The sequence below is a fragment of the Panicum virgatum genome, chromosome 7N (assembly GCF_016808335.1).
Source record: "Panicum virgatum strain AP13 chromosome 7N, P.virgatum_v5, whole genome shotgun sequence".
Taxonomy (NCBI): domain Eukaryota; kingdom Viridiplantae; phylum Streptophyta; class Magnoliopsida; order Poales; family Poaceae; genus Panicum; species Panicum virgatum.
This window is the reverse complement of record NC_053151.1, coordinates 46,592,427-46,617,708: the sequence shown is the minus strand read 5'-3', so window position 1 is coordinate 46,617,708 and position 25,282 is coordinate 46,592,427. Positions and strand designations below refer to the sequence as shown.

Sequence of the window (25,282 nt, the reverse complement as noted above, 5' to 3'; positions counted from 1 at the left end):
CACAGCCAATGGGAATATTTTCGCTTCCCGCTCGCGTCCTCCCACTGACAGGTGAGCCCGGGCGTCGGGGCCCCACCCGCAGGCATACAAAGCTCTGCAACCAACGCCGCACCCCCCAAAACACTTTTCAGGTCTCGCCCGCCCGCCCGCCCGCCGTCACGCCGGATTCCCCTCGCCGCGGTAGATTCTCGCCGATTCCGCCGGCGTACGTGCTCCCCGGACGCCGGCGCCGCGCCGGCGTGCCTCCGCTCGTCGACCCCCGCCTGACCCGGCTCGCCGATTTCGGAGCAGGTAACGACGACGCTGACTTCGCTTCCCCGTGGTGCTTTCCTCGACTGGTTCGGGGTCTGCTTCCTGGGCGGAAAGCTATTATAATATGGTTTCTTTGGATGCGAGCGCTTCGATTTACGGGAAATTTAAACGGTATCGATTCCGTTGGGATGGAAAAGGCGGCGGCTTTGCGCAGATTAGGGCGTTGTGGTTTGCTGGGAAGGGGAGTTGGGGGAGGTTTAAGCGATCGCGGGATTGATTGGTTTTGCGAATTCCGCAGATGTTGCCTAGCGGGATTATACTGGTTGATTTTTCTTGGTTTTTGTACGTTCGTCAGTAGCGCCGTGGGTGTGGGTTCTTGTTTTGTACCGTCGCTTGGCATGGGAAATAACAGCCTGATGGCAGTTTTCCTGTTGTTGTTGTTGTTGCTGCTGCTGCTGCTGTTGTTGTTGTCATGAATCTACTTCGCTTGAATCTTGATCCTTGCAAAAGTTCTGCACTCTGAGTTCATTTTCTTTTCGACTAATAATAAGTAATAACCGGGGAAAAAGACAGTTGTGTTAACTTCTTCGGAGAGCTAAACATCTCGCACTCAAGTATCAACTGTTCCATTCTTTTTGCACGCTGCTGTCCCGTCCTTTCTTAAAGCCAGATAAAATTCTTGTTGTACAGATGTCTTTTTGTTGCTAGAGTTTCACTTCAGATGTTGCATTACTGCCAACCCTGACACGTGTTACTCAAATTTCGTTTCCCATCTTGATGCCACTTGCAGGCTAGCTGCTGGCTGCCTGCTCTACTGAGATCTGGTCACAAGCACTAATCTGAGCTGCTTGAGGCTTGTGCACTATTTATTTATTTATTTATTTATCTATTTATTTATTTATTTATCTATTTATTTATTTATTTATTTATTCCTTCCTTCCTTGTCACAAGTCATTTCACAGTAGGCTGGTGATCAAAGCTAAGCATAGCAGATATTCAACAAAGCAGATTCAACGCTTAGGATTGCAAGCAGTATGGACATTATTGACTTAAGTTCAGATATTGAGGAAGGCATCATTGACCTGTCTTCTGATAGTGAAGACAACAATGAGTTTCACTCATGCAGAGAAGACGATACAGATTATGATGATCCTGTTAGTCCTTATCACCTGCCTCTTGTTCCTTTGAGCACAGCACCTGATCAGAAAAGCGTGGAACAACCGACCAGCTTGGAATACGATGATTGGCATGAGATCGCTAAAAAAGAATACGATGATTGGTTTAGCAGTAGAAATGCTTCATCCTCTTACGATGATTGGCATAAGATCGCTAAAAAAGAATATGATGATTGGTTTAGCAGTAGAAATGCTTCATCCTCTTACAGCCCTGTGGAGAATAGATCAACCACTGAAATGAGCAGTGGGGTGAGCAATGATATCAGTAGGGATATTCCATTATCAATAACATATGGTTCTGCAGCAAAATCTGAACATTTCTATGTTCCAAGTGTTGAACATCAGCTTCCACAATCTTTCACCAATGGAAGCTTCAGTCCTCAATCATTTGCACCCACTCATTCAAGTTTGGGTGACAACATAATCAAGGAAGAGCCTGCTATGAAGTTTAGTGGTTTTCAAAGATTCACTGCCAATGGAAATGGGATGTTTTCATCTACAATGCCAACAGGTGACATTTTATTTACTATCCATGAAAGGTTTTAATTTCAGTAATCCTACAATAATTGTGCTAAGTGTGGATATTAAGACTGTTGTTTGGAACTGTCAGATGATGTCTTTGTATATGGAGGTCCGCATTCACATAGGATCTTCCCTCCGCCAATGTCATCCAGGACTTCTGTTAATGATGCAAAAGTTGATAATGATGTAGAACAAAGGCTTTTTGGTCATGACGAGAGTGCTGTATATGAAGAAGCCCTTAAGGTATAAATCTTTGGTCGATTCGTACAGGAATGGCACCTTGCCATTTTCCTATTTCTTCTTTTAGTCATTCTTGGATGAACCGTACTAATTTTCCCAAAACAAGTGCAGCATATCAGCCAGGAAAAAGGGGAAGAAGATCTGCCTGAAGGTGTTATGTCAGTATCACTGCTTAAGCATCAGGTAACCTTTTCTTTAGTCTCAGTTCCTCAGTTATTTTGCTTATTCTGGAGGCCCTCTTCACTCCATGACTCCATGTTCTTTTATGTTTCAAAGAAAATGGCATTAGCTTGGATGCTTTCGAAGGAGAATAGTTCACATTGTCTGGGTGGAATTTTGGCAGATGATCAGGTTATTTCTTACTTTTCTACCTTATTCAATTAACTTTTAATTCTTCCTGTCATATTCATTTATACTAACTCCGATCACAAATCTTAGTCCATCACGACATTGAAATGGTCTTCAATGTGTAACTTTGACAGCAAATATCTATAAAGACATATTCTCTTGAATAGCAAAATTTATATAGGAGTATAACGAAAGCGCATGTCATGATGACTATACTAACATTGACCTTACATTGTCAATCTATGTGTGTTTATAGTAAGGACAAACCTAGATGTTCTTATATTTTTAATTGGATGAAATATTATGAAACTAACTTTCTGCGATACAGGGTCTTGGGAAGACAATATCAACGATTGCCCTTATACAGAAGGAGAGGGTTAAGCAGTCTAGGTTCATGACTTCCGGATCATACTGTACAACATCTGTCCTAAGCATTGATGATGATGATGATGATGTGGTGATTGACATGGACAAGAAAGAACTGAAGGCTGAAACCCTGAACAAGCTACATGATTCTACACAATTGCATGTTGCCAACAGTCTTAAGCTCTCAGATTGGCAGTCAGGTACTGTTACTGATTGTGTTGAACCAAGGAAGAAGACCAGGGTGAAGCCCCCTGCATCAACCTTAGGGCCCAAGATTAGACCTCCTGCAGGAACATTGGTGGTGTGCCCTGCTAGTGTTCTTAGGCAGTGGGCTAATGAGTTGTCTGCGAAGGTTATGGAAGGCTCTAAATTGTCAGTTTTGGTTTATCATGGAGGTTCGAGGACTAGAGATCCAAATGAGTTGGCAAAATATGATGTTGTTGTCACCACATACATGACTGTGGCTAATGAAGTGCCTAAAGAAAACTCTGATGATGATAAAAAGGATAGAGAAATGTCTGGAATCTGTCCGGAATTGTGTGTCGGTGGCAAGAGAAAACGACCCAAAAAAAAGCAGAGCAAGGCAAAGAAGAAAAATAAACCTAGCAATTCAGATGGTGGTCCACTTGCCAGGGTACGATGGTTCAGAGTTGTGCTTGATGAAGCTCAAACTATAAAAAACTACCGGACTCAAGTGTCGAGAGCTTGTTGTGGACTGAGGGCCGAGAGGAGATGGTGCTTATCAGGAACACCCATACAAAATAAAATTGACGATCTATACAGCTATTTCTGTTTCTTGAAATATGAGCCATATTCTAAGTTTAGTTCTTTCAAATATATGATCAAGTACCCAATTTCTAAAGACTCAGTTCGTGGCTATAAGAAACTTCAAGCTATCTTGAGGATAGTTCTACTGCGGCGCACAAAAGGTGAAATAAAGTACTTCAACCATATATCTAGCTGTCTGCATTTTGTACCTTTGAGCTAGACTATGAAACCTGCGCTGGTGCATGCTTTAATGCTTTTGCCTGCAAAACTTAATAATTCCTTAGTATGGAATGGCTTGCAACCATCAAACTTTGTTCAGCATATTTGATCTTGTTTGTTTCATCTAGTACTTAGTTTTTCGGTTATTTCCAAGGTTTCTCAGTATATGCCACCGTCACTTGTTTCTTTACTGGTTGTGATACTTATCATTGATATACTCTTGAATGGTTGTCCATACAGAAACACTAATAGATGGAGAACCAATCTTAAAATTACCAGCAAAGACAATCCAGCTGAGTAAAATAGATTTCACCCCAGAGGAGCGAGCTTTCTACGTAACACTTGAAGAAGGCTCTCGACAAAAGTTCAAGGTACCTTCAACGTTACATCATCTTTCTTCAGTAGGGTGCAAACTCAATAAGTATGATGCTTTTTTTATCTGCAATCATGGTTGGATTATCTTTGTCTAATCTCAGAAGTTAGTAGCAGAATTAGTATAATTGATGTATGCTCCTTATATTTACACTACCTTGACTGAAGATTAGGTCTAGCGGTTTATAATCACATAAGAATTAGATAACATATTGAAATATCCCATTTCAGCTATAATTTTTGCCTTTCCAAATTAAAGTTCAGTTGCTCATGAATTTCAGTGTGAAATGCCTGAGCTCATATGTTGTGTTCATGATGCAGGCCTATGATGCAGCTGGAACGATAAAGGAAAATTATGCAAACATCCTTGTGTTGCTGTTGCGGCTTCGGCAGGCTTGTGACCACCCTCTTCTTTTGAACGGGCAGGAATCAGATCTGATTGACAATAACTCTATTGAAATGGCAAAGCAACTTCCTAAGCAAACAGTCACAGATTTGCTTGAAAAGCTGGAAAGAGGTCCTGCAATTTGTTCCATATGCAGTGTAAGCAATCCATTCACTCAAAATTTGTTACATGCATAGTTTTAGAAATATTTTGTCTTCTTCTATGAATAAGCAAAAGAATGAAGTTAAACAAGAGATATGTGTCAGTGTGATATGAAACATTAAACAGTACTTCTTATGAGTACGGTAATTTATTTCTACATTTTGCAGGATCCACCTGAGGATGCTGTTGTTGCAACATGTGGCCATGTTTTCTGCTATCAGTGTGTACATGATAGCTTAACGGGTGATGCACATGTCTGCCCCTATCCATTTTGTGGAAAGAAACTAAGTGTTCGATCTGTTTTTACACCAGCAGTATTAAAGCTTTCTATCTTGCCAAAGTTGGAGATTGATCAAAAAACTAGTTGTTCCACCGTGGACGACAAAGCATCTTCAATCTGTGATAGCAGTTACATCTCCTCGAAGATCCGGGAAGCAGTGGGCATACTTAAATCAATCATCAAGACACGTGCCATTACGATGGGGGATGATACTGCTGAATCAATTCCAAGCGAAGAGGCCCCTGTTAAGACAATTGTCTTCTCCCAGTGGACTGGCATGCTGGATTTGATGGAGCTTTCACTGAACAGCAATAATATACAATTTAGGAGACTAGATGGGTCAATGTGTCTCAACTTGAGAGAAAAAGGAGTGAACGAGTTTCAAACTTATCCTGAGGTCCTTGCATTCTATCCTTTCTCATCCAGCACTGTTTGCTTGCATTTGTCACATATATTTTGATAATCTTTTTCATTCTTTAGGTGAGAGTAATGCTAATGTCGCTGAAGGCTGGTAATCTGGGTCTAAATATGGTAGCTGCTAGCCATGTTATTATGCTTGATCCTTGGTGGAATCCTTACGCTGAGGACCAGGCAGTTGACAGAGCACACAGGATTGGTCAGACCCGTCCTGTTACTGTTTCGCGGTTTACAGTTAAAGACACGGTGGAAGACCGCATATTAGCTTTGCAGGTAATACTTTGGCTCTTGCATTTTTCATTTTGAGGTCAAACTATTCTTTATTTTCGTTATTAGAGGACACACGCTCCTTTAATTGTGACACATGTTGATTTTAGGGAATAATTTGGCATTGACAGCTTAACAGATTCAGCCTATAATTGATGAATCATAAAAAGTAGTTAAGCCAGTTCATGTTTCTCATTTCAATTTGGTTTTGTGGCCAACTTTAAGCCAATACAAGTACTTCAATTTTATACCACGTCTTTTTGTTGGGAAATGATGATTGATGTAAAATGGCATAGCAGCTACAATGAACAATGAAATGACTATGAATGGTAGTCTAACGATATATATCAAAGCAGCTATTATATATGTACATCACATGCCAGTGCCAGTCTCTTTCTTCCCGAAATAATTTTATGTGAGCTAGGTCTATTCATATTGCGGAGTGAATATTGCTGATCAATTACCATGTTTTTATTGACAAGACATGTATATTTATCTCGCCAGGAGAAAAAGAGAACGATGGTCCAATCTGCTTTTGGTGAGGATGGTTCCGGTGGCAATGCTACTCGGCTCACTGTAGAAGATCTCCGGTACCTCTTCATGGTGTGATGGCAACCTGCAAAATTTCGTGGGGCTGATGATTATTTGCTCTGACAGTCCTAACACATAGGCTAGGTTAGATATCTGGCACCGTTGTTAATGTAAGTAGATATTTGAAGCTGAGGTAGCGTATGCTTATGCACCTCACCATCACTGATGCTCCAAGCTCACATCGGCACTGCTCTGGTGGTTGCTGGACAATGTAGCGTTTGCTGGTTTTCGCAATTATGCCCATGCGTGTTAGTTCGTCAGAGAGCTCTTCCATCCGCAGGAGAATATCTGTACATAAATGGCACGGATAATCTTGCATTTTGGTTCTTTGATTACGGGTCTGGTCTATGGGCGTGCCTAGAAATGAAACCTGTAACTGGTGCTGCAGAAGAAGTTGTCTGTGAATTGTGATGCAAATGATATGTTGATAATTGCTAACCAACTAGGCACAGAAGGCCAGCAAATTTCCAAGAGGATTAGCAGTCACCGATGTCGTGGACGCGCGTCGCCGCGCTTTCTTGTGGGCAGGCGAGGTAAAAGCCTACGGTTCACGATGCTAACATGCTTGGGGTTTGGGAACGCGTTTGTCAAGCAAAAGCCAAAGAAAATGGTGGTCTGGGGGTGACGAATCTACGAGATCAAAATCACTGCTTACTGCTGAAATTCGTCCACAAATTACATGACCTTGGCAAACTTGTTGTTGACACTTTCCCAGCGCTTTCTTCGGACTGTATCAATCCATTAGGCCGGGCGAATACTTTCCTTTAGGCTCTGTTTGGAAACTTTTCAGACTGTACAAATCCATTAGGCCGGGCGAGTCACGAGCCAGAAAAGGCCTCGCGAGGGAAGCAGAAAAGGCGCCGCCCCGCCACCACCACGTCCATTAGTCAAAAATATATGTCGAATAGGGAAATTTTTAAAAATAGGTGCCTTCTAATTGGTTCCAGTCGACTGCAACGCAGGTAGGCAGGCCCGTGGGCAGAGAGCCCATCGTCCGACGACGGCCCAAGTTTCCTTCCCACAGCTCTCATTTCAGTTTTCTTTTTCGAATTTCAAATTTCAAATGGTCCCGGCCAACGGTAGCCCAGGCCCCACGCCCCACGCCCCACGCCGCCTACAAATACCCTTCCTTCCCTTGATCGATCACCACAACTCCATCGTCCAAATTCCGCCCGTTCGTACCCCCCACATCTACAGCCGCGCCGGCCGCCGCAGCTCCGCCGCGCCACCCCGCCCCGCCCTTGCCGCGCCGGCCGCCGCATCTCCGCTGCGCGCTGCCCCGCCCTTGCCGTGCGCCAGCGCACCGCTTCTCCCTTGCCGCATCCTCTGGTGGGCAGGCGTGCCTAGCGCCCAGGGCGGCGGCATGCACAGCACCCAGCGGCGACGTGCGCATCTAGCAGGTAAACGAAACGGTGTGGTGCAGCAAAATCACTGGGGTATAAGGGACTTATCCCACCCCAATTACACAAAAAAGAAAAAAGAAAAGATTATATGTTGTTTTGATTAATCGCTTCATTTTTTTTCATACATTCATGTGCGTCTTAGATTCACTAGTTCGATCGCCAGACAGTTCTTCATTTCTTATGCGTGTAGCTTCCCTTTTATACGCGTTGGCAGTCGTTGTTTGTGTGATGCTGGCTGTGTAATGAACGCAGGGCATTTCCTGTTGTTCTTGTTCCTCTTGTGATAGATCTCCTTAGCGTGTACTGTTGTTCTTTATGTTCAAATCACGACTGCTAATAAATCCATTAGGCACTGCTTCTGTTTATAGCCCCTGAAATGCATTCTTGTTTACATTCCTGGCGGTTCATCCACCCGTCGACCATCTACTGTCGACAGCTTTCTTGTGAACCAAATATATGATAAGGCCTACTTGGATCATATGCATATTTGCAGGCACTATGGAAATCATCGACTTAAGTTCAGATGGTGAAGCAATTGTTGACTTGTGTTCAGATGGTGAGGGCAGCAGCAGCAGCATCAATATGTGCTCAGATAGCGAAGACGATCATGATCACCATGATTTCGGCAATCGTTTTCGCCAGCAGCCTCTCCATTCTCTCAGCACAACTTCTGATGACACAAGTAGCGACGAAGATGAACCAGTTATGCTGGATGGAGACGGCTTTTTAAGTACTCATCATGGTCCATCCTATTACAGAACAAGTAAGGACTTCCCTCGTCAGCCAATGCCATCTATGACTTCTGTTGTTGATTTTGAAGCCGATAGTAGCCCAAAACTCCCTAAAAAGTGTTATTTTACTGCTGATGAGAAAGCCGTATATGAAGAAGCCTTGCAGGTATGCATAATGCATGTTTGATTGAAAGACATAATGTCACCTTAATCAACTAGGCACCTAATTTCGTGCTACTTCAGTTTTAATATACTTGGTATATATTAACCAAATTATTTTCTCCTGAACTGTATGCAGCATATCGGTCAGGAAAAAGGGGAAGAAGATCTGTCTGAAGGTGTTCTGTCAGTTTCGCTTCTTAAGCATCAGGTACCTTTTTTATATATAATTTAAGTTTCGTATTTATTTAGCTTACTTCGGGGGCCCTTTTCATTTGTTTGTTTTATATTTCAAAGAAAATAGCATTAGCTTGGATGGTCTCCAGGGAGAATAGTACACATTGCTCTGGTGGAATTCTGGCAGATGATCAGGTTATTTCTTATTTCCCACCTTATTCCAATACATTTTAGTCTTTTTTACCAGAATCCTTTGTTATAGGCATATTGTTTCATGTGATGCAGGGTCTTGGGAAGACAATATCTACCATTGCCCTTATACAGAAGGAGAGGCTTCAACAATCTAGGTTCATGACTAACGATTCAGAATGTGATAAATCTGCTGATGGCGATGACGATGCAGAGCTTGTTGTGGACAAGGACTTGAGGGCCCATGCTATCAAGTCAAGGGCTGTTAAAGGTCAACCCAATAAGAAGACCAGAGTGAGCTCCAGTGCATCAACCTTGAGGCCGACGTCCAGACCAGCTGCAGGCACATTGGTTGTGTGCCCTGCTACCGTTCTTAAGCAGTGGGCTAGTGAGTTGTCTGCGAAGGTCGCCCAGCATGGAGAATTGTCTGTTCTGGTTTATCATGGAGGTTCAAGGACTAGAGATCCAACCGAGCTGGCAGAATTCGATGTTGTTGTCACCACATACGCAATTGTGTCCCTTGAAGTGCCAAACGAAAACACTGATAGTGGGATTAATAAGATGAAACTTAAGAAAAATGCAGCAGGCAAGGCACAGAAGAAAAAGAAACCTAATAAGAATTCAAAAGGTGGCCCGCTTGCCATGGTACGATGGTTCAGAGTTGTGCTAGATGAAGCTCACACAATAAAAAGACACCAGACTCAAATGGCTAAAGCCTGTTGTGGATTGAGCGCGGAAAGGAGATGGTGCTTATCAGGAACACCTATCCAAAATAGCCTTGATGATCTATACAGCTATTTCCGCTTCTTGAAATATGAGCCTTACTCTAATTTTAGTTCATTCCGCTCTATGATTAAAAACCCAGTTTCTAGAAATGCAGCTCATGGCTATAAGAAGCTTCAAACTGTCTTGAGGATAGTTCTGCTGCGACGCATAAAAGGTAAGTTAAAATATTTGAATTCATATACCTTTCTGCAATTTGTACCTATACATAGGCTATACTGAAAAACCTGCGCAGTGCATCATTTCTGCCTATAGCACTTACTATTTCCCAAATAACCCGGAATTACTCGTAACTAAGAAATTCTGTGTGAAGTATATATGGATGTATCATGTACAGGACTAGGATAATATAGTTGATAACATGAATTAAACTTTTCTGTTCTGAAGATGCATAGGCCACTGCCATTTACAACAATCATGGGAATTGATGTAGCATATAATGTATTTTATTTTCTTATTACTTTTTATGGAGTAATACTTGGCACATATCGATTTCATTTCTATTTTGTATGTGTCCAGTTCTTTGTTTTTCTGAAGAAAATCCCATCATGTTTTCACCCTAAGTTTTTAGAGGTTTTCAGCATATTTGGCTGTTATTTGATTATTTTCTGGTTATGATATTTTTTTCATTATCTACTTTTTAACTCTTTCCATACAGAAATGCTACTTGATGGAGAGCCAATCATAAACATACCACCAAAGACAATTCAGTTGAGCAAAATAGATTTCACCAAGCAGGAGCGAGCTTTCTATTTATATCTTGAAGAAAGCTCTCGTCAAAAATTAAAGGTAGTTTCGAGTTTACATTCTCAATTTTCTTTATGTTGTATTCTTCCAATAAGTAGACATAAGCTTTCCCCATCCCCCTGTTGTCTTACATGATAAATATTTCAGTCCAGTAAGGTTACGTCAGAATAGCAGTCCACATGATAAGTTTTGATGGACATGAGCTAGTTGTCCGCATTAACTTTATAAAAGTTAGGTTTAAGGGGGTCACATTTAAGTTAATACTGATTCTATATGTTCAGTTTACATTTCTGTTTCCAAAGTAAGTTTCAGTTGCACAAAAATTTCAGTGTGCAATATCTGAATGCTTATATGTTGAGTTCATTTTACAGGGACGCTCTAAAAAGTACATTCAGAAAAACTATGTGCATATCCTGGCCTTGCTGTCTCAACTTCGGCAGGCTTGTAACCACCCCTTCCTTCTGAAGGGGAAGCAATCATTTGACCACTCTCTAGGATTGGCAAGGCAACTTCCTGTGGAAATAGCAGCAAATGTGCTTGAAAATATGGAAAGAAATGCTGCAAAATGTACCATATGCAGTGTAAGGAAACAATTCACTCAGTGTTCATGCATGCAGATTTTCGCCTTGCAATAACTGCTAGCTCGCTTATTCTCGGTATTAATTTTCTTTTGCAACATACCAATACTTTCTTTCTTTCTGTAGAAACCACCTACGAGAGCTGTTGTAGCAACATGCGGTCATGTTTTCTGCCGTGATTGTGTGCATGATAACCTAATAAACAATGTGAAGGTTAAAGAGAAGGTCTGCCCTGCTTCTCCACGCTGTGGAAAGGAAATAAGTCCCGAATCTCTTTTCTTAGCTTACGCTTTGAAGTTCGTTCTCTGGCCTAAGTTGGAGTCGGATGCAACGAGTTGCTCCACATCTGAGGACCAACCATTCTCAATCTTTGAAAGTAGTTACACCTCCTCAAAGATCCAGACCACCATCGACATACTCAAGTCGGTCATCAACACAGGGAATGATCATGATGCAAGGGGTTCGATTCCAAGCGAGATAGCTCCCTCTAAGGCCATAGTCTTCACCCAGTGGTCTCGCATGCTGGACTTGCTAGAGCATTCACTGAGCAACAACCATATTGAGTTCAGGAGGTTGGATGGGTCGATGCCTCTGAATGTCAGAGAAAGAGCAGTGAAAGAATTTAACACTGACCCAGAGGTTGCGTTCTACAATTTATTTTCATTAGCATCCTAGTTATTTACCTGTAGACATTTCAGAAAGTAATCAGTTTTCATTCTTCAGGTGAGAGTGATCATTATGTCACTGAAGGCTGGTAATCTTGGCCTGAACATGGTAGCTGCTTGCCATGTGATCATGCTTGATCCTTGGTGGAACCCCTCAGCTGAGGATCAGGCAGTTGATAGGGCACATAGGATCGGGCAGACCCGTCCTGTTAGTGTCTCCCGTTTAACCATCAAAGACACGGTGGAAGACCGCATTTTATCTCTTCAGGTAATATTTGTCACCGATGCACTTACATTTTGGGGTCTTGATTTTCTTCTCCTGCTTAGATGGTATTGGTCGATCATGTGAGTTTAGAGAGAATTCGGATCACAGTTTAATACAAAAATGGCCTTAAAAGACTAAGTTTTAAATTATCATAGCCATGATATTTCTCTCAGTTTCATTTAGATTCCTACTACTCCTTCCTCAATTCATCTTTATCTGAGTTTTACAATGCGGTGGTTAATCAAAACAAACTCTGAACATATTAACATGTTTAACAGTACCGAACTTCAGTGTATGAAACTACATCATCAGTAGATTTTCAGTAGAGAAAAAGTAATTGGCAAAGTTTTAAGAAATATAAAACAGCAATCTGTTTAATGCAGATATACAGTTTTTCAAACTGATGATCGAATGTAAATGCTTTGTTTTGCCAGGAGGGAAAAAGGAAGATGGTCCAATCTGCACTGGGCGAGGACGAATCCGGTGGCAGCGCTGCGGCTCAGCTCACCGTAGAGGATCTCAAATACATCTTCAAGATATGACGACACCATGTAAAAAATTGCAAGGATCCTTCCTAGGGCTGATGATCAAATATTTATCGCCACGATAAATATGCAGCCATGCAGGCTAGCTATAGGTTACTCCTTAACTGATGAAGAAAGCATGTACATGAAAGGAGAAAACACTTGCCTGGCTAGTGATATGGACCTTGAGGCTGTGCAGGTCTACGCACGCCATCCACTCATCAAGACCTTGATGCTTAGTTCAAGCACACTTGCACAGTGCACTGGTTGCATGCTGTTTTCCTTGCAATTTTTTTTCTTAGTACCACAGATGTTATTCTAGACTTATTTGCCTTTTTTTTTTTGAGTGGATGCTAGACTTGTTTGGCTGTGTTGTGGAGTTCTGGTCTCTCAGCTGCCAAAATGAAGCATCCACCACAGCAGCAGCTCCGATAGTCCGATGGGCTAGTTTTGGGTACTCGTTGGGCCACCTGGGCTGAGGATTGCACTGTGGGCCAGGCCAGCCCAAAGCCCAGAATCCAAAACAATAGGTTTGGGTCAAACTACTTTTGCGTTGACCCATTCCAACCCACCTCACCTGTGCTACTGCTGTGCACCAGCACCACCGTCACCGTAGCGGCGACGGCTGGGCGACGACTCCTGCGCCAGTGGCGACCTGCAACTGCCATCCTCTCCTCCCACCTGCTGCTGTCCCCCTCCACTCTCCCCTCTTCCTCCGTTTCACCCCCCCCCCCCTCTCGCGCGCCTTTCTTTCCCTGCGGCGACGACTGGGCCAGCGCCGCCGCCGCCCTTCGCCGGCGACGAGCACCCGCGCACGCGCCAGGTATCCCTTCTCTTCTCGTCCCTTGCTGCCGTGCGAAACCGAGCACCCCGAACCCTAATTGAGCTTATTTGTATTCGGATCTGAGTATATGCATGATGCCTGCTGACTTCGAGTTTTTGCAAAAATACTATTGGGTGGACACCCAGGTCCGGTACTGGCTCAGGCCCTGGTGCACACTGTCTCTCGGTGGCTGTGGGGACTTCTGAATTCGCTCTCCCCTTTTTTATTTTCGAATTTCATTTCCTGGATTGGAGCTTAGAGGGAATTACCCAGATATGGCAAGGTTCTGCTGCTTCGGAACCGGCCGCTCAGAGGTAAGCCCGCTTACGATCAGTTTCTGCTGGCACGTATTTCAGTGATTGTTTGCGACATATATGGAATTGTTCTGAAGCTTTTGTGAGTTAATTATGTGTTCCTATGGTACTAGTAATTACTAGTGACTACTATTGAAAAAGATAACATCTAGTGAGACGAGTTTCACTAATTCGTCACCCTTCACTTGTAAACACTCTCAAAAGTAAGATGGTTCATGAGCTATCGATATTCATGAAGCTCGTGAATAGCTAGAGTCTCCAACAACTGCAATCTATCTCATGTTAGCACTTCAACCGCATCATCTGTGCTTATTGGTTTGCTTGTGTACAGTTCACGGGGCATGGGTCAACAGCATCTGGTAAAGGGAAAGGCTGTCAAGGGCAAGTCCAGGTCTGCTATGGATATAATCTTGTAAGAGGGATGACGAATCATCCAATGGAGGACTATCACGTCGCCGATCTTGTCAATGTGAAAGGAAACGAGCTTGGTCTTTTTGCTATTTTTGACGGCCATCTAGGAGATACCGTTCCTGCGTATTTACAGAAGAATTTGTTTTCAAATATTATGAAAGAAGTAAGTTTTAAGCTTTTGTTTCAATGAGGATTAATTCACTAGCAGTGTGGTGATCTTATTCTTATCGGGCTACTTTAGGAAGAGTTTTGGACACATACCGATAGAGCAATCACCAAAGCTTACGAGAAAACAGACCAAGCTATTTTGTCGCATACTCCAGATTTGGGACAAGGTGGCTCCACTGCCGTAACTGCCATTCTTGTAAATGGCAGGAAGTTATGGGTAGCTAATGTTGGGGATTCAAGAGCTGTTCTTTTGAAAGGTGGTGAGCCCATACAGATGTCAGTAGACCATGATCCGAATGTTGAGCGCAGCGTAATTGAAAATAGGGGTGGCTTTGTTTCAAACATGCCAGGTGTGTCCTCAATGGTTTACCTTTAAGCACGGTACCTTGATTTAAAAGATTCGGGTGCCTGATCGATTTCTCAATTCTCAGTTCACTGTTCTTGTTCCAGAGCATTTGAACATTTCAAATTCACAATATTAGTGAGATCTTTTTTAACGGAATTAGTGGAAGGCTTGTAGGTTGGGAAAATAAAAAAAATGTCTACTAGCCAAGTTCAGCTACATGATTACTTATTTTAATCTTTGCCACAAGTCATATGCAAGTGTTCACTGTACAATATCATGTGGTTAGCTTACTATTGGATGGTTCAAAATATGTTTTGATAAAACCATACATTTTGTAACAAAAAGGATGCTGCTAATGGCTTAACGATGCATTGCATGTGAAAATAATGTAAGCAGTGAGTTCTTGTATTGTGATATTTTGAAACAACAGGGTTTCAGCAGTTTATATGAAAACATGGCAGTAGTCAATTTATGCACTTCCTCACAAGGAATAATTCGAAATTGAAAATTACAATATTAGCATTGACACATATTAATGAGTCCTAATTAGGTGTAATGGCATTACTTGTAATTCTTTGTCTTTTGGAAACTCCCTATACAATTGTTATCCTTTAATATGCTATTCCTAGATAAGCAGTTAAGCAAGACCATGTGCCTTAAAAATAAGCAGAAGCATGACAGCATATTGAATCTAATAAATTTCAGGAGATGTTCCTCGGGTATGTGGTCAGTTGGCTGTCTCCCGAGCTTTTGGAGACAGGAATCTAAAATCACTATTGAGATCAGAGCCCGATATAAAAGTCGAAGACATAGATCACACTGCGGAGCTACTTGTCCTCGCGAGCGATGGCCTTTGGAAGGTGTGGCTTGTTATTTCAAAATTTCCAAATGGGCAGAATATAGCAGATCGGAAGCATATCCATGGCTTCATTCTTAATACTTTCCCTTTTATCAACTGTACCAGGTGATGAACAATCAGGAGGTTGTCGATTTGGCCAAAAGGTACAAGGATCCATATGCAGCTGCCAGGCAATTAACCGCCGAAGCGTTAAAAAGAGAGAGTAAAGATGACATATCATGCATTGTTGTTCGGTTCAAGGCGTAAATGGATCACAGACTCACGGAGGATTCCATGGAGAGCAGAAAACTAGTAAGTTAGGCTGCCTGACAACAATATTGGTAATCAAATGGATGAATAATCGCAGGGGGCATTGGTTGTAAATGATTTGTTGGCTCCATTGTATGTTCATATATAAATATGTCTTATATATTAGGATTATTTGATTTGGCATTTTCAAAGGTATAGATAGGTTTGAGGGCCCGAGAGATATGTAAATATAGCTATCATCTGTAAATAATGGTTGCAGATATTGGAAGTTGACCTGTGCTCCACTGTGAATTTGTGAGAGTTTGGATACTTGCTAAAAGAATTGCAGTGTTATATTTTCAGAGAAAAAATGTTCTTTAGGTGTGTGTGCTTCTACTAAGATCAATCTCAATAAGAGTGTCATGAGTATTAAATTTGTTGATATGCAAGAGTCATTATGAAAAGAGAGAGGAGAGAAAGTGTCATGATAACTATGGGATGCCACTGCTCATTGAGACTAGTCTGGAGACTAGCCTAAAAGGCTAGACTCGAGAACTTCCATCCACTTCTGCCTCACCTGCAAAAGCACTGTAGCGATATTGTCCCGGCACCTTAGCACAAAGTCGTTTAATAAATCGAGGCACAAATGAACCGCAAGCCATTCAAGATGCTAGTGTATTTTTTTTTGAAAGGTATGTTTTTCTTCTAAAACTTATAAAGTAATGATTGTGTTCCATCCAGTCGTGCAATTGTGTTATTGCACGACAGTATAAATTTTTCATCCATCCCGTTTATCCTAGTGAGTACATGTAAGCAATTTCAAAATTTAAAAAAGTTGTAGTTTTTAAACCATCAATCAAATTCAAATTCCGATTGCATAATTGTATCTTTTCCGAAGGGGAAATTTGTGTGTAGGACACTGTCAAAGAGTGGATTTATACCAAGCACACTATCAATATCGATTTTGTTCCTCACACACCATGAAAAAGTGGTTTGGTGTGCCGCACACCGCACCGAATAAAGTAAACGTTTGTAGCTTGGATAAAAGGCAAAAATACCATATTGCCCTCAGCAGGCCCAAGCAGTCATCTTCTTCCTCTCGTGCTGTGGAGGCGCGTCTCCGCCGCACCCGTGCAAAAGAGCACTGTTCGTCTTCTCGCGGGCGCCGGCTGGAGCGTCGCGCGCGCGGGCCCGGGGTGGCGCGCGGGCGGCGACCGAGGGAGGGCGCGGCTCCGTGCGGCGGGGGTGAGGGAAGCGGCGGTGGCTACACAGACGGACGGAAGCATCCCGTCGTCCTGCGGTGTGGCCGTAGCGTCGACGGGATCGGCTGTTGTGTGCGCCTTCTCGTCCACCAGAGCCGACCATCCCTCTTCTCCACTGAGCTTCCCAGCACCCTCTCTTCTTTCTTATCTGTTCTTCTCTATCCAAAAAACAGTGACCGCCATTGTTCCCAAACAAGCTCCATTGGTCGACCTAGAGCCCAACCAACACGTCGGTGAGCAACTACATACCTCCCTCTTTCTCCTAGACCTCTCTATTGCGCCTTCCCGTGCTCCATTTGGCCCAGCCCCGCGCGCCACCTCGGAACCACCATGGCCGCCGGCCATCACCAAGCCTTCCCTGCCGAACTAGCCCTCAAAATGGAACCAGCACACTCCAATGAAGCTCCCCTGCCCCTAAATTTCATCTCAAATCGATGCAACGAAAAACGACCAAATTGGCTCCTTTCTTCCCTAGCTCCGGCCGCCGCCTACCTCCCGTTCCGCCACCGGCCGCTGCCCCTCTCCTTGCCCCAGGCCTCGCGCTCCCCCTCTCCCTCTCAATCGTGCACACGCGCTGCCCCGGGCCAGCTGCGCGCCGTGCCGGCCGCCGCCGGCGAGCTGCTGGCGCCGCCGCCGCCTGTCTTGGGGGCAATATGGTCTTTTTCCTCTTTATCTAAGCTAAAAATATTTACTTTATTCAGTGTGGTGTGCTGCACACCACACTTTTTTGCGGTGTGTGAGGAACAAAATCGATATCAGTAGTGTGCTCGGTGTCCTACACACAAATTTCTCTTTCCGAAGAGACTTTGAAAATAAGATCTCATTTACATATATTTCGACAATATCTTTTAAAAGGCACATAAATTGCTTTATATATAATAGAAAAATACTAAAATAAATTAGTTAGAATGATTAACTGATCTGCTAAAAGGTGCTTATTATTGTTCATGCAATAAACATTCAACCGACCAACAAAGTTGTTTGCACCCATCCACCAACCACACCAAACAATCTATCTTTACAACATGAACACCAATATCCACTTAACCGAACTCAGGCGTATGGAACAATATTCTGAATAGCCATAAGCAATTTTTTTCAAACATCTATCATAAATAAATTAGAATACACTAAAAGTATTTTCTTTCAAAAAATATATCATTGAAGCTCTTATTGAAACAAACGCAACTGTGGATTCCGATGCTCAATTTTGAAACTACAATCTTTTTTATTTTTTGAAATTGTGTGCATGTGCCCAGCATGGATTCCCTTTTTCTTCTTTCCTTACCCCCTCACGGTTTTATGGCATCACAAGTGCTATGCAACATGTGTGTGCATGCAGTCGCCCAAAGTCTCTTGATTAGGTAGTTTTGGCCGGTGTACAGACGGGCTAATTTACTGTTGGCCGTAAATTAGCCATGTCCAACTTATAAAAGTATGTTATTTAGGTATGTCAACTTCGAAAATGCATTTCTTGATCCACAAACATGTAAGGGTATATCACTTAGATCCAGTGGCAGAGCCAAGGGGGGGCTAGGGGGGCTCTAGCCCCCCCCCCCCCCCCCCCCCAAAGAACTCCATTGATATTAAAGGAAGAAGAGGAGAAGAAAAGAGAAAAAATAAGAAGAATAAGAAGTGGAGATGGAGAAGAAAGAAGAACTCAGCCCCCCTTCCTCCCTAGATTTTGATCTTTGTCTCCGCCACTGTTTAGATCCGTCAACTCTAAAAATGCATTTCTCACGGTTCAATTTTTTTTAAAATTATTCACTGCGGCTTGAACACTACGCACAACTTGTGGCGCCGTCGTCATCGCCGGCGTTACGTCTCGGTCAGATGGACGGATACAGGCACGGGGCCTGCTGGGAGCTAAAGCATTCGTGAGCGGGTTTGTGGCCGACCAGCCGCTGTAGTGCACGCCCACCGATCGCTGGTTCGTGTTCTCACTGGCGGCGGCGGCGAGCTCGGCCACGGCGGCCATCGCCATGAGGACCACCAAAGCCTTCGCCAGCGCAGACATTCTCGTGCAAGATATGGAAGAAGAAGCCGCCCTCTCTGCAAGGCAGGATTTGCATTTAATTTGCATCTGCGTCTAAACTGAACGTGTATTATTACTCCATAAGCTTGTACAAGTTCTTCAGTTATTTATGTAATCGCAACTTGTATGAATCTTCTATTTTTTTCTCCTTCTTATATGATCCGGCAGCGCTCTTGCCTTTAAGTTCAAAAAAAAAAAACTCCATAAGCTTGCCAAACAAATCCATTATCACAACTACAAGACTGAGTTCTACACGTGCACATGGCGAGGATGAAATACCAAACTTTTTTGAGTAGGATAACATGTAATGTAACAAATCATGAAAGTAACAGTACGCGTATTGCTAAGCGCCCAAGTGGCAACCGTGCTGCTACTGTGCAGGCGCGACGACACACGGCGCAACCAACACGAAACTCGATCGCTCAGAAGGCGGCGAGCAGGGCTCCTCCGACGCCGAGGCCGAGCGCCAGCTTGGCGGCGACACCGGTCGCGCCGGCCATCGGCGCCGCCGAGTTCCCCTTGGTCGTCGGCGTCGGCGTCGCCGGGCTCTGCGAAGAGGCGCCGGAGACCGTGATGGCCACCTTCTGCCCCCCGGCGCAGTGCGACCCCGTGGCGCACGCGAAGTACCTCGTGCCGGCCTTGTCGAACGTGAAGGCCGTGCTGCCGCTGCTGTCCGACGACACCGCGCCGGAGAAGCTGCACGCCGTGTAGTCCGCCTCCGACGGCAGCTCGTCCACGGTGTGCGGCGGCCCGTACGTGAACACTGCGCCGTCCGATCGTCAGAACAACGGAGGCATAGAACACAGGCAAGACGGCAAGGATCAGTCATTCAGTCGTGAGCAGCTCACCGACGGTGTCGCCGACGCTGACCGCGTTGGAGGCCGACCATTCGCCGTAGTTCCCGCTCGCCGACCACTGGATCGTGTGGTTCTTGGCGGCGGCGAGCTCGGCCACGGCGGCCATCGCCACGAGTGCGACCACAGCCTTCGCCAGCGCAGACATCCTCGCACACGCGTGGAAGAGGCTCGCAACTGCAGAGGAGTTAGATAGAAGCTTTGAGGTTGCAGGCGACGACTAGGACAAATGCCACAGCCAAATGGTGAATCTGGCATGCGCATATATGGAGGCGCACCTCACCTCGATCAGGTAGTTGGATTGGATGACTGGATCGTGGTGGATGACGACGACGACGACGTTGCCCATTTGCTCGTGGCCACCAACAGAATGGCAGGATTATACATTGATTGATGGGTAGTCCTTTGTGACAGTTGACGAGCATGACAGAGGTTAGTTCAAACAGAAATCAGTTGACGAGTTATTATATTTGTACTTGTATAGTTGTATATGCATAATGTAACAGAGGTTAGTCCTTGATTGGAAGTAGTTGGGTCGGAATTATCCTTTCTAGGAGCACTATATCAACAAGTTGTGCATAGGCTGCATCTGCAATTAATCCACTCCTTCCTCGGACATGGGAGTATCAACGTCCAAGGTAATCATGCTGGCTTTTATGTTTTATTCTCCAAACGCTTTGATTGGAAAGTGCTGCTCTGAGGAAGTTTCAATTCGAGGGAATTTAACAGGATAACAGCTTAAAAACATCTCTGTGAGCAAATTTTCAGTGCTAGAATTGAAGTCTCCACGGGACGGGACGAGTAGGATATATGATTGGGAATGAAATAAAATTATGATACTGTACCATTTTTCATACGATGAATTTAAACGCATAAGAATACTAATAATTTTTTTATCTAATTCAAATTTGACCTCCAGCTGTCAGAATTGTTTATCTGCTTCCCTATGATTGGATGGAGAGTCACTTGAGGAAATGTTCCGTGCCTTGTCACTAGTGTTAGGAAAGAGTAATGATACATTCATGTACAGTTCAAGATCCAACGTTTGAAATCACCTAATGTGGAATCGCTTGCCACCAGAAGGCTGGGGTTATAGAAACGAAAACCACGTCTTACGCTATCAGTGCCTGAAGGCGTAAATATTAGGGATACGTCTTCATGTTGAAGACGCGTACCTACGTGCCACCAATTCCGCCTGCTACCTCTCCTCTACTGGAAGGCTTCAGCTCAAACCCCAAAACCCCCAGCGGCCAGCAAAAGCAACGGCGGCGCGGCGGCCAGGAGCTGACGAACCCGCCGCGAGAAGCTCCGATTGGTACCGATCGACGGAATGGGTGGGATTGGTGACCGTCCGTGCGATCTGGACAGGGAGTTCGCGGCCCAAATCGCCCAGCTCCTCGCCACGCCTCCTCTCCAATCCGCCCAGGTACTTCCTTCCGGCGGGCACCCCCCCTCTAGGCTACTAGGCGTCGTCTGTTTGCTTGAGAATTCCTTGATTGAACAGTCTCCTACCGCGCAGTTATAGTTTTGTCGGAAGATGGTCAATTTGAGGCTCTTCATGGCGTTGGTGTGATATTGTAGTCTTTTATGCCGTTTGATGTGAAATTATGAGAGGGATCTGTATTTGGGTGGTAACATCAATTGGCTCGATCCAGTGTTAATGATAGGTGTTGTGGGTAAACATGCTGCCTTTTGTTTTCTCAGGAATACTATGATGAACTCATACGGTCCAAGAAGCTTGATGGCGTAAGAGTGAGCTACAGTGGCAAGCATGGGAAAGGTATAGGTTCCTGATAAATTACTCTACGGGGAAGCAATCCAGTATGCTTGTGTAAAATTAGCATAAGGTGAAAGCTGGCGATTTCAACAAATTAGTTCTTGCAGGTGTTTGTGCAAACAGGGACTTTGCTGAAGAGGACCTTGTTCTAAAGGATCAAATGTTGGTCGGTGCTCAGCACAGCCTTAACAAGGTTCTCACATTTGATCAAAAGTAACTAATTCAGTACGGCTTTTAAGCGAACTATTTCTCTGAAGTGTTATGTCGGTTTTATGTGCCCTTTTGCAGATTGACTGTGTTGTGTGCAGTTACTGCTTCCTCTTCATTGGTTCTATAGAGTTCCAGATTGGGCGTAGATTGTATTTGCATAGCATTGGTGCTAGCACTGGCAGCACATCTGAGAGACATTGCCATGGAAGTGATTTTGGGTCAAGTTCCGGTTCAACAAATGGAAATAGTAATGCTGTCCCACAAGGGGTCATAATGTCACTTATGGATGGTGATACATCACTTCCTTTCACTGATCAGTTCTGTTTGCCATCAATTGTTGCTTGCCCTGGTGGATGTGAGGGAGAACTGTACTGCAGGTCTGTATTCGTAATAATTCGCAAAACCATTCTTTCTTTGCAAAGTGATATCAGATACTCACATACGATTATGTATACCTTAAAGTTAACTTCTCTACAAAATATATGACATCTTTTTTTCCTCAGTGACTCAATGTTATCAAATCAGGTCTAATTGCCTCATCGAAAACATGTGTCTACAGAACATAAAACTTAATCTTGTTGTTTCTTGGATATTTCATGTGAATGTAGTCTTGAGAATAAAAACATGGTTCATTGATACTGAAATTTCGTACAGCCAATCATGTGCAGATTCTGATTGGAATTCTTATCACTCTTTGCTGTGCACTGGATCCAAAACTGAACCATCACGAAGATCTGCCCTTCAGAAATTTGTAGAGCATGCTAATGGTAAATCAGCACTAACTATTCATGGATCTATATCATTATAGCACAATTTCCATCGTTCATTAGGATTCATGATGGTTTCCACCATTCATATAGGCTGTAAACCTATTTTCTGATGATTGTTCTTTATTTCAGGAACCAATGATATTTTCTTGGTTGCTGCCAAGGTTAGTGACAGAAATATGCATAATATCTAGTATCTAAGCATCGAAACATCACATCTAATGACTATTTGTTTCTCATTTTCCTATATTCTCCAACTGACATGTTTTTATATTCAAAAGCACAACTTAGCCTTGGTCAGATGCAAACAAAAAAAATGGGTGCCAGACTTAAGAGTTGATATCAATTGCCAATATCTGTTAGAAAATTTGTTAACCTGCTATTGACCAAATTTAGTGTACTTGATGAAACACATGATAAGAAGATGGGTAGAAATATAAGGAATGCTACATTGAGCAAACCAAAGGATTACTATCTGCTTCCCTTTGTCTTTTAGCTTTCTGTGTTGCAATTCATTTAATATTAATTGATTCTCATGCACAGACTTGTAAATTTTATATCTCAGGCTATCACTTTCACCTTGTTGAGGTACAAGAAACTCAAAAGACAGCCTGCATCTCATGAATCAAACTTTTCGCTCCTCATGGAAGCCTGGAAACCACTTTCAATGGGATTCAAAAAGAGGTAATAAGGCTGAGCTTATTTAGCTGCTCCTCACTCCTCAGATGACCAGGAATTGTTATTATGTCACTAAGCAACAGTGTTGTGTGATACAGCTGTTGTTAATCATGACATGCCCATGGAATGGCTTGGGTCTTTTTTCTTCCCCTCTTTCTTTTCCTTTTCTGGAGTTTTTGCACTATATACCAGCCAGAAGGGTAGTTATGAATGGTTTCCATGTACCCTGATTGGATACATTTGTTGTTGCCATGTGCGAACTGTGATCTACTACAAACTTTTGTGAAAAGGAAAGCTTATGCTTGCAGATGGTGGGAGTGTGTTGCTTTGCCTGAAGACATTGATTCCAGTGAAGAAGATTCATTTAGACAGCAAATGAGGGATCTGGCATTTGCGGTAATTATGCAGCAGATCATTTACTTCATGGGACATTATGAACTGTTCATTTTCTACTGATGATGTTGTAGTCTGGCCACTTCAATTGAGCATCTTTTTTATATAACTTTAATACATGGCATGGCAAGGAGAAACTTGATCACATCCAAATAAGTACAACTGTATCTAATCCCAGTCACTGTCTCGCTGATGTGTATTTTGCAGTCGCTGCAGCTTCTCAAGGATGCAATCTTTGATCCTGAATGTGCACCCTGTATCCTTTTCAGTAGTCCGCAAACCTGTTCAACATGTATAAGTTTCCTTGACATTATTTTCTTATCCAAGTTTGAAGTTTCCTTGACATTGTCTAGTGTTTTCACTTGACGTCTATGGCCATATAATTGGCATGTTTGAGCTGAACAATCTGTAAGTAAATTTAAACTTTTGTTTCACCGTACATGCACTGTCATTATTTTTCTTTGCACCAATAATGAACACAAATATCTGTGCTGCATTTAGCATCATAATATCTCCTTTGTTGCAGTGATTTAGTTGTTGCATCACCGGTTGAAGACTATTTCATACACATTGATGATCTTCCAGAAAGCGAGAAGGTTTGTTGACAGTTGGCACTAATTTCTGAAATCTTTAATCTGAAAAGAACCCAGTAGTTTGTTGACCTGAAGTGCATTGTGCCCTAGGAGGAAGCAGAGAAGGTAACAGGACCATTCCTAGATGCTTTAGGTGAAGACTATTCGGTTCCTTGTGAGGGTATGCACAATTCCTCCTGCAGTGCTGTAGTATTGCATGTTTCTGTTTGCTAAACAGTGTAAATCACTCTCCCTGACAAAATTTCATTGTCAGGGACGGCATTCTTCCCTTTACAGAGCTGCATGAACCACTCATGCTGTCCAAATGCTAAAGCATTTAAAAGAGATGAGGTGAGTGCGTGCATTTTCATCAAGCTGATTAATTCATTTTTGCTGCCAATTTGCCATCAGCTTTGCTGATTCTGAGCTGTTAAAACTACCACTGCAGGATAAGGATGGTCATGCAGTGATACTTGCCCTCAAGCCTATCAGCAAGGGTGAAGAGGTACCAAATTTTTTGGGGGTCAACTTATTTCATTTATGTAATCAAGATAAAAGGATATGCTATGTTGCCACCTACTAACAATGGCCATTCCAGATTACCATCTCCTACATCGATGAAGATCTTTCATATGAGGAGAGGCAGGCGCAGCTTGCAGATTACGGATTCACATGTGCATGCTTCAAATGCCAAGAAGAGCGACCGATCTAAAAGAAGAAGACTTGGATAAAAAGTGAGATAGTGCACAAAGAACTAGACATTGTAGACAAGACTTCTTTTGATGTTGCAACTAGATAATACTTGTTCGAATGAATACCAATGCTCAAGTGAAAATGGTACGGTCGATCACGTAAGATAGGGTGTGCACAGCTAATGAGATACTGTTTTAACCGGCTGCAACAAGTTGTCTTCTTATTCGAATATTGGTGCTAATGTTAAAATGTTACAGTTCAATCGTTTAGCATTATTCTCGATGCTCCCTTTATCGTCAAATTGGCT

General features: G+C 43.2%; 5 protein-coding genes across 7 annotated transcripts; 4 read left to right on the top strand and 1 right to left on the bottom strand.

Annotated features, from left to right (window-relative positions):
- Positions 1-141: 141 nt before the first annotated feature.
- LOC120682029 (helicase-like transcription factor CHR28) lies at positions 142-6,781 on the top strand. 2 transcript variants are annotated; one of them, XM_039963763.1, is made up of 11 exons: positions 142-291; positions 1,215-1,938; positions 2,038-2,192; positions 2,301-2,372; positions 2,466-2,540; positions 2,866-3,832; positions 4,131-4,261; positions 4,584-4,805; positions 4,977-5,486; positions 5,570-5,779; positions 6,278-6,781. In XM_039963763.1, exons 2-11 carry the CDS (start codon positions 1,287-1,289, stop codon positions 6,380-6,382), a joined length of 3,099 nt encoding a protein of 1,032 aa, XP_039819697.1. In that variant the 5' UTR covers positions 142-291; positions 1,215-1,286; the 3' UTR covers positions 6,383-6,781. The 2 variants fall into 2 exon arrangements, with proteins under 2 accessions (XP_039819697.1, XP_039819696.1); XM_039963762.1 differs by having other exon boundaries at positions 1,204-1,938.
- A 1,484-nt stretch (positions 6,782-8,265) lies between these two features.
- Positions 8,266-12,603, top strand: LOC120681343 (helicase-like transcription factor CHR28). The gene is made up of 9 exons (XM_039962844.1): positions 8,266-8,664; positions 8,797-8,868; positions 8,955-9,029; positions 9,120-9,963; positions 10,465-10,598; positions 10,925-11,134; positions 11,258-11,770; positions 11,855-12,064; positions 12,496-12,603. The coding sequence occupies exons 1-9, from the start codon at positions 8,266-8,268 to the stop codon at positions 12,601-12,603; spliced, it is 2,565 nt and encodes an 854-aa protein (XP_039818778.1).
- A 577-nt stretch (positions 12,604-13,180) lies between these two features.
- Positions 13,181-16,105, top strand: LOC120682527 (probable protein phosphatase 2C 41). The gene is made up of 6 exons (XM_039964483.1): positions 13,181-13,408; positions 13,555-13,722; positions 14,054-14,296; positions 14,375-14,651; positions 15,353-15,507; positions 15,612-16,105. Exons 2-6 carry the CDS (start codon positions 13,684-13,686, stop codon positions 15,750-15,752), a joined length of 855 nt encoding a protein of 284 aa, XP_039820417.1. The 5' UTR covers positions 13,181-13,408; positions 13,555-13,683; the 3' UTR covers positions 15,753-16,105.
- Positions 16,106-19,212: 3,107 nt separating this feature from the next.
- On the bottom strand, positions 19,213-20,221 carry LOC120683774 (uclacyanin-2-like). Its single transcript, XM_039965856.1, has 2 exons — positions 19,880-20,221; positions 19,213-19,794 (listed from the first exon to the last, which is right to left on the bottom strand). Exons 1-2 carry the CDS (start codon positions 20,031-20,033, stop codon positions 19,454-19,456), a joined length of 495 nt encoding a protein of 164 aa, XP_039821790.1. The 5' UTR covers positions 20,034-20,221; the 3' UTR covers positions 19,213-19,453.
- Positions 20,222-21,075: 854 nt separating this feature from the next.
- Positions 21,076-25,244, top strand: LOC120682115 (histone-lysine N-methyltransferase ATXR2-like). 2 transcript variants are annotated; one of them, XM_039963869.1, is made up of 15 exons: positions 21,076-21,311; positions 21,590-21,665; positions 21,770-21,855; positions 21,951-22,249; positions 22,527-22,639; positions 22,772-22,803; positions 23,205-23,323; positions 23,608-23,713; positions 23,918-23,966; positions 24,064-24,118; positions 24,237-24,306; positions 24,394-24,463; positions 24,557-24,633; positions 24,731-24,787; positions 24,881-25,244. In XM_039963869.1, exons 1-15 carry the CDS (start codon positions 21,216-21,218, stop codon positions 24,992-24,994), a joined length of 1,419 nt encoding a protein of 472 aa, XP_039819803.1. In that variant the 5' UTR covers positions 21,076-21,215; the 3' UTR covers positions 24,995-25,244. The 2 variants fall into 2 exon arrangements, with proteins under 2 accessions (XP_039819803.1, XP_039819804.1); XM_039963870.1 differs by having other exon boundaries at positions 21,078-21,311; positions 23,626-23,713.
- Positions 25,245-25,282: the final 38 nt, after the last annotated feature.

What these genes read in the sequence shown, in the direction of transcription:
- LOC120682527 (XM_039964483.1), top strand. Translation starts at nt 13,684, where the DNA reads ATGGCAAGGTTCTGCTGCTTCGGAACCGGCCGCTCAGAG. An exon ending in TCGGAACCGGCCGCTCAGAG is followed by an intron (nt 13,723 to 14,053) that starts GTAAGCCCGCTT and finishes GCTTGTGTACAG; the next exon opens with TTCACGGGGCATGGGTCAAC. An exon ending in TTTCAAATATTATGAAAGAA is followed by an intron (nt 14,297 to 14,374) that starts GTAAGTTTTAAG and finishes GGGCTACTTTAG; the next exon opens with GAAGAGTTTTGGACACATAC.
- LOC120682029 (XM_039963763.1), top strand. Translation starts at nt 1,287, where the DNA reads ATGGACATTATTGACTTAAGTTCAGATATTGAGGAAGGCATCATTGAC. An exon ending in TCTACTGCGGCGCACAAAAG is followed by an intron (nt 3,833 to 4,130) that starts GTGAAATAAAGT and finishes TTGTCCATACAG; the next exon opens with AAACACTAATAGATGGAGAA. An exon ending in AGTTTCAAACTTATCCTGAG is followed by an intron (nt 5,487 to 5,569) that starts GTCCTTGCATTC and finishes TTCATTCTTTAG; the next exon opens with GTGAGAGTAATGCTAATGTC.
- LOC120681343 (XM_039962844.1), top strand. Translation starts at nt 8,266, where the DNA reads ATGGAAATCATCGACTTAAGTTCAGATGGTGAAGCAATTGTTGACTTG. An exon ending in CAAAATGTACCATATGCAGT is followed by an intron (nt 11,135 to 11,257) that starts GTAAGGAAACAA and finishes TTCTTTCTGTAG; the next exon opens with AAACCACCTACGAGAGCTGT. An exon ending in ACCGCATTTTATCTCTTCAG is followed by an intron (nt 12,065 to 12,495) that starts GTAATATTTGTC and finishes TTGTTTTGCCAG; the next exon opens with GAGGGAAAAAGGAAGATGGT.
- LOC120683774 (XM_039965856.1), bottom strand. Translation starts at nt 20,033, where the DNA reads ATGTCTGCGCTGGCGAAGGCTGTGGTCGCACTCGTGGCGATGGCCGCC. An exon ending in CAGCGTCGGCGACACCGTCG is followed by an intron (nt 19,795 to 19,879) that starts GTGAGCTGCTCA and finishes CGGACGGCGCAG; the next exon opens with TGTTCACGTACGGGCCGCCG.
- LOC120682115 (XM_039963869.1), top strand. Translation starts at nt 21,216, where the DNA reads ATGGGTGGGATTGGTGACCGTCCGTGCGATCTGGACAGGGAGTTCGCG. An exon ending in TGATCCTGAATGTGCACCCT is followed by an intron (nt 23,967 to 24,063) that starts GTATCCTTTTCA and finishes GACATTGTCTAG; the next exon opens with TGTTTTCACTTGACGTCTAT. An exon ending in AAGCATTTAAAAGAGATGAG is followed by an intron (nt 24,634 to 24,730) that starts GTGAGTGCGTGC and finishes CTACCACTGCAG; the next exon opens with GATAAGGATGGTCATGCAGT.